Source organism: Mandrillus leucophaeus, unplaced genomic scaffold, assembly GCF_000951045.1.
Source record: "Mandrillus leucophaeus isolate KB7577 unplaced genomic scaffold, Mleu.le_1.0 Scaffold4, whole genome shotgun sequence".
NCBI classification, from domain to species: domain Eukaryota; kingdom Metazoa; phylum Chordata; class Mammalia; order Primates; family Cercopithecidae; genus Mandrillus; species Mandrillus leucophaeus.
The window spans coordinates 13,410,883-13,420,254 of NW_012104253.1; the positions used below are offsets into that span (position 1 = coordinate 13,410,883).

At 42.2% G+C, this 9,372-nt stretch overlaps 1 protein-coding gene across 3 annotated transcripts in view; it reads left to right on the forward strand.

Moving 5' to 3' along the window:
• The first annotated feature begins 6 nt into the window (after positions 1-6).
• Positions 7-9,372, forward strand: part of SMEK1 (SMEK homolog 1, suppressor of mek1 (Dictyostelium)) — a 50,103-nt gene continuing 40,737 nt past the window's right edge. For all 3 annotated transcript variants that reach the window (XM_011991782.1, XM_011991783.1, XM_011991784.1), the window contains exon 1: positions 7-167. In XM_011991782.1, coding sequence (XP_011847172.1) covers positions 26-167 — 142 coding nt within the window. In that variant the 5' untranslated portion in view covers positions 7-25. The remainder of the gene's footprint in view (positions 168-9,372) is intronic.

Sequence of the window (9,372 nt, forward strand, 5' to 3'; positions counted from 1 at the left end):
CCCGCCCCGGTTCCCGGGCGGCACGATGACCGACACCCGGCGGCGGGTGAAGGTGTACACGCTCAACGAGGACCGGCAGTGGGACGACCGGGGCACCGGGCATGTGTCGTCTGGCTACGTGGAGCGGCTGAAGGGCATGTCCCTGCTTGTCAGGGCTGAGAGCGACGGTAAGTGAAGCCCCTCGTGGCGGGACCTTCGCAGCCCCCACGGCCCTGGGCCGCCTCCCTGGGTCTTGCGGGGCATGGCGCTCGCTCCACGAGAACGGAGGGACGGCTGGGGACGGCAGCCACCCCGGGGGAGGGCGGGCCCCAGGTACCCCAGTCACCCCAGTCCTGCGGGAGCTCCCCGGAGAGCGCCTGAAATGTTTCCTTTCTCTGAGTGCCTGGTGGCATTTTGGGTACGAAGAGAGCCAAGCGTGTTGAGCTGTGCCGCCCTGGAGTGTGGAGAGGTCGAGGACCTGAGATGGGGAGTCCGGAGTGTACTGTTCTTTTGCACTAGAGTGACCTTGAGAAAGACACTGATTAATCCGATCTTCTGCCTTAGTTCACCCATCTGTAAAGCAGGCATGAAACTTTGCTTGGAGCTAAGAAAGTTCTTGGACCTTTCATACTTTGAAGAACATTTTGCTGTGATTTCTTTCTTTTTCTTTTTAAACGTCTTTTTGCTACATGTTTCTGATCCCGTTGGAGGTTGGCAACACTGGATCTGGCAACTGTACACTAAGAGAAAACGCTTTACCTTGAGAAGATAGAGATTTTTGTTCACCAGTGTTGGTTGTCTTTTTTATAGTAATGCAGAATTTTGTGTGTAGCTCGCTATATAAACATTTTGCAAGTTTGAAATAATTTTATATGAGCTTTTTTTTTTTGATTGCTTAAATGGGTGTTCATAATTTCGTTAACAGGTGCAGAGAAGTTGGCAGATAATTTTTAAAACCTTTCGGATCTTCCCTAGTGTTTACGCTTCACACATTTTGAAACAACCCTCAAGGTTCAAAGACTAAGTTGTTTGAAAATAAGTGTTTCCCTTTTTTTCTTTTTTCCACATCTTCTGAGTGTTTCATATTTTAAAAGACTTATTCTCTCTAGGGATTGCCACTGTTTTTGGAGATATACAGTGAATTTCACTTAAAATATTCAAGTGGGGTAAAACTGTTGTCAAATTGTTACTTCCAAACGTGAAAGTAAGTTCTCTTCCACCTCTTTTGGTACATTGGTTTATATTTTACAGTTGCTAACGAGGTCAGTTTATTATGATTCTAGTGATTCTGTGTCTGAATTATTACAGACTAATTTCAAGGAATTTTCTTCAGTTGTACTCTACCCAGAATTCCAATTCCATGAAACACCAACAAGACTAGCCCTTCTGTAGTTGAAGACTTTGGGAACATTGATGTTCTATTTAAATTGAAAGTGGTAATCTGGAGTATATTGCCCACAGGTTATAAGGTTACCCAAAATGACTTAAATCTGGAGAGAAATTATTTCCTTTTGGGGGCATTTAAAATTTTTTGAATGTTGGGTGTATTTTTCTGGGCCTGAGTTATTATTGGCTACTTAAAATACAATTTGAATGTCAAGTGTTAGTGTAATTTTGTATGTGACTCACGTAATAACCTACTGTAGATCTTTCACACATTTGGCAAACTTTACATAGTATGTTAGAAGGTATGGGCTTTTAGTAGATTTATCTGTAGGTTTCTTCTTAATTTTTTACTTTCAAAAAAATAAAAATAAAGACAGGATTTTGTCCTATTGCCAAGGCTGATCTGGAACGCCTGACCTCACGCAATCCACCCGCCTAGTCCTCCCAGAGTGTTAGGACTACGGGCGTGAGCCACCATCCCAGCTGAAAGCATGTGTAGATTTGAGATCAATTCTTTGAACTCCATGTTAAAAATAATACATATAACCTTCACATCATGGGTTTAATTTGATTCATTATACAAAAAATCCTTTAAGATATTTTTAAGCATAAAAGGTTAATGTCATACTATCAGAAATATGCTCTTCTGCATAATTCTGTGTTAATATAATTGTATGTTAATATAAGAAACTTTTTTCTGTGTGTGTATATATAATATAATACATAGTACATGTAGCATATGGTACATATATAGTATATATTATGTAGTACATATAGCATATGGTACTTATATAGTATATATAATATGTAGTACATACAGTGTATAGTACATATATAGTATATATAATATATACATATTTTTTGAGATGGAGTTTCGCTCTTGTTGCCCAGGCTGGAGTGTAATGGCATGATCTCGGCTCACTGCAACCTCCACTTCCTGGGTTCAGGCAATTCTCCTACCTTAGCCTCCTTAGTATCTGGGACTACAGGCATGTGCCACTATGCCTGGCTAATTTTTTTGTATTTTTAGTAGAGATGGGGTTTCACCGTTTTGACCAGTCTGATCTCGAACTCCTTACCTCGGGTGATCTGCCCACCTCGGCCTCCCAAAGTGCTAGGATTACAGGCGTGAGCCACTGCGCCCAACCTCCATTTATATTTTTACCGTTTTGGAAATAGCCACAAATCTCTCTTCCTCCATTTCGCAGGTTGGAGGTTAAATGACTAAAACAAAATGACTTTAGTCTTTTATCTAGCAGGGAGATAGCTTAACTCAATTACTGATGTGCCTTGTAAGTTTAGGCTGTAAGGAAAACTGAATCCAAAAAGGCTGGGTGCGGTGGCTCACGCCTACAATCCCAGCACTTTGGGAGGCCGAGGCAGACAGATTTCGTGGGCTCGGGAGTTCGAGACCAGCCTGGGCAACATGACAAAACCCCATCTCTACAAAATGTACAAACGTTAGCTTGTGCGGTGGCAGGGTCCTGTAATCCTAGCTGCTCTGGAGGCTGATGTGAGAGGATCACTTGAGCCCAGGAGGTGGAGGCTGCAGTGAGTTATGATCATGCCCCTGCACTGGGTGACAGAGGGAGACCCTGTCATACACACACACGCGCACACACACACGCACCCTGGACTTAGAAAAAATTCCAGGATACTTGTGAGATATTGTCAGTAATTAGTTTGATGATTAACATTTCTTCCAACATCTAAGTAGGGATAATAAGTTAAAATTTACTGAGTACCTTCTGTGTGCCAAACTCTAAGCAATTTACTTACATTGACTTACATAATTCTCACAACAGTGCTCTGATTTAGTTAGTGCTGTTAGCCCTATTAAACCCCCATGTTACTGTCTACTTGCATTTGCTGCTCTATTAGCCTGAAGTTGTATTTTAAAGAAAATGAAAATAACTTTCAGCCTAAAGATATTTTCAGCTGGGCACGGTGGCTTATGCCTGTAATCTCAGCACTTAGGGAGGCCGAGGCGGGCAGATCACAAGGTCAGGAGATCGAGACCATCCTGGCTAATACAGTGAAACCCCATCTCTACTAAAAACATACAAAAAATTAGCCAGGTGTGGTGGTGGGCGCCCGTAGTCCCAGCTGCTCAGGAGGCTGAGGCAGGAAAATGACATGAACCCAGGAGGCGGAGCTTGCAGTGAACTGAGATCAGCGCCACTGCACTCCAGCCTGAGCGACAGAGCGAGACTGATTCTCAAAAAAAAATCTCAATTGTAGTTTATCTACAAGCTTTACATGAATGTTTTTGTGTTGACTGCTAGTTGGGGTCAGCCATTACTGTGTGCTTGCTCCATTCTCCATCATAGGATGATTGATATTTTCTTTTTATTGTCATGAGCAAAGTGGAAAATATTTCTGATTTTCCATAAACTGAGTCATTTGTCCAATAGAAACTTAAAATTATTGCGCTTTTCCGTATTTGGGCTAGACCTAGTCATGGCTGTGTTGAAGTTTTTTTTTCTAAATTACTTGTAGCTTTCCCCCAAAAAAATCTGTTGATTTTCAGATTATTTCTTTAAAACAAAACAAATACTTGATTCTTAACACTTTTGCAATATTTTATGTTCTATAAAATTAAGTTTTTGTGATGTGTTAATCATCTACCTTAGAAATAGGCTGTCAGCTAATTTGGTGAGAAACTGGTCAGTGCTAGAGATAGGGTGATGGGGCTTTTGCATATCTGTGAAATAAATGATGGATTTTTTTTGTTTGTTTTTGTTTTTTTAACAGAATCTCTGTCACCCTGGCTGGAGTGCAGTGGCATGATCTCGGCTCATTGCAACCTCCACCTTCCGGGTTCAAGGGATTCTCATGCTTCAAGCCTCAAGCCTGGGATTACAGGCATCCGCCATCCTGCATGGCTAATTTTTGTGTTTTTAGTAGAGGCGGGGTTTCACCGTGTTGGCCAGGCTGGTCTCGAACTCCTGACCTCAGATGATTCACCCTCCTCAGCCTCCCAAAGTGCTGGGATTACAGGTGTGAGCCACCATACCTGGCCTCATTTCTTTTTTTAGTAAGTTCTCTCAGAAAGGATGACAACATGTCCAAAGTCATTCATCTATTAAGATGGTATGAGTTGGGATTCAAATTCAGGCAATTCGTTTTAAACTGTAAACACTACTTAGTAATGACAAAGTGTTTGGGAATTTTATAATGTATATAGTTGTAGCATGGTTATAGAAAGGCTGGGTAGTTTTAATATTTTCTCATTATTGGGTCTATCTTTGTGGAAGGGGAAGCTACGATAATGCTATCTCAACTGTAGGCTCAGTTCCTGTTAGGGGAGCTTATATGCTCATCTAAAAATCACAGAAGGGAATTTATAAATGGAAGTACTTGTGGTCTTCATATTACAGAGCAGATCTGTCTGGGTAAGTACTGTATGCCCTTCCCTTCCAAAACTGAGTAAACTTGGCACTCAGCCTAACTTGCTTTAGAGGAAAAGGGATGTCCCACTAAGCTTCTGGGCCCATTTCTTGGATTGCATCCTCATCCAGCAGGTTTCTGCTGGCAAAATTGGTTGGAAGAACACATCCCTTTTGTTTTTTGTTTTTTCGGTTTTTTTTTTTGAGACAGTTTCACTCTTGTCACCCAGGCTGGAGTGCAATGGCACAATCTCGGCTCACTGCCACCTCCGCCTCCCAGGTTCAAGTGATTCTCCTGCCTCAGCCTCCTGAGTAGCTGGGATTACAGGCGTGTGCCACCATACCTGGCTAATCTTTTATTTTTAGTAGAGATAGGGTTTCACCATGTTGGCCAGGCTGATCTCGAACTCCTCCTGATCTCAGGTGAGCCACCACACCCTGCCCTTTTTTTTTTTTTTTTTTTTTTTTTTTTTTTTTTTTTAATTTTTATTTTTAAGAGCTCTGTTGCCCATGCTGTCGTGCAGTGGCAGGATCATAGCTCACTGTAACCTCAAACTCCTGGGCTCAGTTGATCTTCCTGCCTAGCTGGGATTATAGGTGCCCACCACTGCACCTGGGTAATTTAAAAAAAAAATTTTTTTTTTTTGGAAGGGGGTGGGTCTTTGTCGCCCAGGATGGTGTTGAACTCTTGGGCTCAGGCGTGAGCCACTGTGCCCGGCCCCATTTTTGAATTTTTTGAGAGGTTCTCACTGTGTTGCCCAGAATGGTCTCGAACTCCAGGTCTGAAGTGATCCCTCCCACCTGGCTGCCTAAAGTACTAGGATTACCGCACACCTAGCCCGTGCTTTTCTTTAATGAAGATAGATTACCTTATTTTTCTCTCAGTTTTTATGATAGCCATGTACCTGCAAAGTTCCATCTTCCATTTCAGATAATTTTGTTTTTATTTTTAATTACTTCAGTGTATGCTGTGTTTGTTGACTTGAAGTAAGGATAATAATTTCATACCTTATTTGTCCTCTCCCTTTGTGGTCAAATCATTATACTGCTTTTCTCTCTTCAACTTTTATTTTAAATTCCGGGGTACATGTGCAGGTTCATTACATAGGTAAATGTGTGCCGTGGTGGTTTGCTGCACAGGTCAACCCATCACCTAGGTATTAAGCCCAGCATCCATTAGCTGTTCTTCCTGATACCCTCTCTCCCTCTGCCCCACTGTACTACTTTTCACCATTATGATTTTTACCACATCCACCTGCCAGTTTTACAATTGATAAATGTAAGACTGGGGAACAAAGTGAGACCCCCATCTCTACAAAATAAACATTTTAAAATTAGCCAAGTGTGGTAGTAAACACCTGTATTTCCGGCTGCTTGGGGCTGAGGCAAGAGGATTGCTTGAGCCCAGAGGTCGAGGCTACAGTGAGCTGTGACTGAGCCACTGTACTCCAGCCTGACTGATGAAGAAAGACCCTGTATCAGGAAAAAAAATATATATATATATGTGTATTTATATGTGTGTGTATGTGTGTGTGTATATATATAAATATATATAGAGAGCGAGCCCGGGCACAGTGGCCCACACCTGTAATCCCAGCACTTTGGGAAGCCAAGCTGGGGGAGGATTGCTCAAGGCCAGAAGTTAGAGACCAGCCTGGGCAACAGAGCAAGACCCTGTCTCCACAAAAAGTTGGAAAATTAGCCGGTCATGTGGCACATACTTGTAGTCTCAGCTACTCAGGAGGCTGAAGCCAGAGAATTGCTTGAGCCCAGGAGTTTGAGGCTGCCATGAACTATGGTTGTGCTACTGCACTCCAGCTTGGGTGACAGACCCTATTTCTAAAAACAAATTTTTAAAAGAAAGAAATGGAAGGAAGTTGGAATTCCTCCACACACTGAAGAGTGTCTTTAGCCATAATCATATTTGTGCTCTTTATTATGAATTACTTGCCAAGGCATGCAGAATAGTGTGCTTACATTGAGTTTTTACCTTGAATTTTATAAAGTATTATTTACATTTCAGTATAGTTTTATCTGTTCTCTGACTCACATCTTACAGAGTTAAACAGGTTAAATTCTCACTGATACTTAAGGCATGAAGAAAATGAGACATGGAGAAATGTTTTTGTTCAAGGCAGCACTGCTAGCGAATGGTGAAACTGGGATTCTGTGCTGTTTCTGCCTCTTGATAGAACTCCATGTTCGTTGTAGGTGGGTCTCCCTCTACCCCTACTATAATTAGAAAAGGAGGTCAGAACACATAGGGTGGAAAAGCTTTTGGGGGTGAGGGCTGTGAGAGAAATGTACAGTTAAGTCAGTAGTATAGAATCTTGTATATGCCAAGCATTCTGTATATTTACCAAGAAGAGCTCAGTTTTGGTACAAGGGGAAGTATTTAACTTTGAAAAGTGTTTGTTTAGAGACAAGGTTTTGCTCTGTCACCCAGGCTGGAGTGCAGTGCCACGATCATAGCTCACTGCAGCCTCAAACTCTTAAGACTCAAGTGATCCTCCTGCCTTAGCCTCCCAAGTAGCTGGGACTATAGGCACATGCCATCACACACAGTTGATTTATTTTTAAATTTTTTGAGGGGAAGTGGGATCTTACTGTGTTGCCCAGACTAGTCTTGAATTTCTGGCCTCAAGCCATCCTCCTGCCTCGCCCTCCTGAGTAGCCAGGATTATAGCTGTGAGCTACCACACCTGGCCCATTTTAGTTTTTAAATGCCATTGTGTAATGAGGGATTTAAATTTTTTTCCAAAAAAATCAGGAAAAAAGGACTTGGAGCATATGCCTGTTAGAGGTTTAAAGCATACTTTAGTCTCCCACCTACATAAGATTTTGGACCCCACTGACTTTTATTTTTTTGAGATGGGGTCTCACTCTGTTGCCCAGGCTGGAGTGCAGTGATCAGGGCTTACTGCAGTCTTGACCACCAGGCTCCAGTAAGCCTCTCACCTCAGCGTCCCGAGTAGCTGGGACCACAGGTGTACACCACCATGCCTGGCTAATTTTTTCTATTTTTGTAGAGACGGGGTCACCTTATGTTGCCCAGGCTGGCATTAACACATTTTTGATGGTGCTTTCTCTCTACTAATGAGGCATAGTACATAAGTCCCTGCCTTAAGCTTTGAATATTGATAAGGCCAATATACTCTAGAAGCTGACAAGGGTGTAGCTGTTCATTCTGAAATCCTTCAGTATTTATCCGAATCAGGGCTGTGGCGAAGACCAAAGTTACTTAAACCAAAACACTCCCATATTACTTTCCTGCTACCTGAGTCTAATTGGTTGATAGTGAAGATAAAACCATAAAAATTACAGGAATTGTGTATACTATCTCATTTCTTCAGTAACAGGAAGTTAAATCTTCTAAACAAGTGAATTTTCCAGATGAATAAAAACTGTTTACCAGAAGGTGTTTTTGGGTTTTTTTGTTTTTAAATTTTAGAGACAGGGTCTCGGTCTTTCACCCAAGCTGGAGTGCAGTGGCGCGATCATAGCTCATTGCAACATCAATATTCTGGGTTCAAGCAGTCCTCCTGCCTCAGCTTCCCAAGTAGCTGGTACTACAGGCACATACCACCATGCCCGGCTAATTTTTGCATTTTTTGTAGAGACAGGGTTTGCCATGTTGCCCAGGCTGGTCTTGAGCTGGTCTCCAATTCTTGGCCTCAAGTGATCCACCCACCTCAGCTTTCCAAAGTGCTGGGATTACAGTAATGAGCCACCATGCCTGGCCTATCATAAGTTTTAAAAGTCAGTAATTTTTTTATGGAATGTTGACTAAATGTGTACTAGAATGTTTTTCCTAAACAGTAAATGAATATATTGGTTAACCTCTTATTCATAATCTGTTTATGGGTCATTATTAATACTCGTTTTCCTGCTATACAACAGTACAGTGTTAACAGTGAAGATTGTATGATGGTGCCCTAAAAATACAAGTATTGAGCCCAGGCGCGGTGGCTCACGCCTGTAATCCCAAGCACTTTGGGAGGCTGAGGCAGGCGGATCACGAGGTCAGGAGATCGAGAACATCTTGGCCAATATGGTGAAACCCCGTCTCTACTAAAAATAGAAAAATTAGCCTGGTGTGGTGGTGCGCACCTGTAGTCCCAGCTACTCTGGAGGCTGAGTCAGGAGAATCGCTTGAACCTGTGAGGCGTAGTTAGTGGTGAGCCGAGGTCGTGCCACTGCACTCTAGCCTGGGTGACAAGAGCGAAACTCCGTCTCAAAAACAAAAAGTATTGAGTGCTGGTTATGTACTTTATATTGGGACAGGCACTTGAATTAAAAATTTCAGTTAATGCTCGTGGCAGCCCTGTGAGGTAGGTTTTTTTTTTTAAAACTGCAAATCTTGCTGTATTAACTTGCACCCAGCAAGAAATCTATAATTTTTATGCAAAATCTTTCCTTTTAAAAATATTTGCTGAGTTCTCTCTAATGTAGACTTTGTTAGAAGGATACCTTACTCTGTACTACCAGCCATCATTATCTCTAATCCCCAGAAGTGTAGTGTTGTGGTGTGTTTTGGTGGGGGTTGGCAACACCTTACAAGAAAGGCCCTCACATTTCATTTTATAGGAAGAACCAAGATGTGAAGCAGGGAGGCACC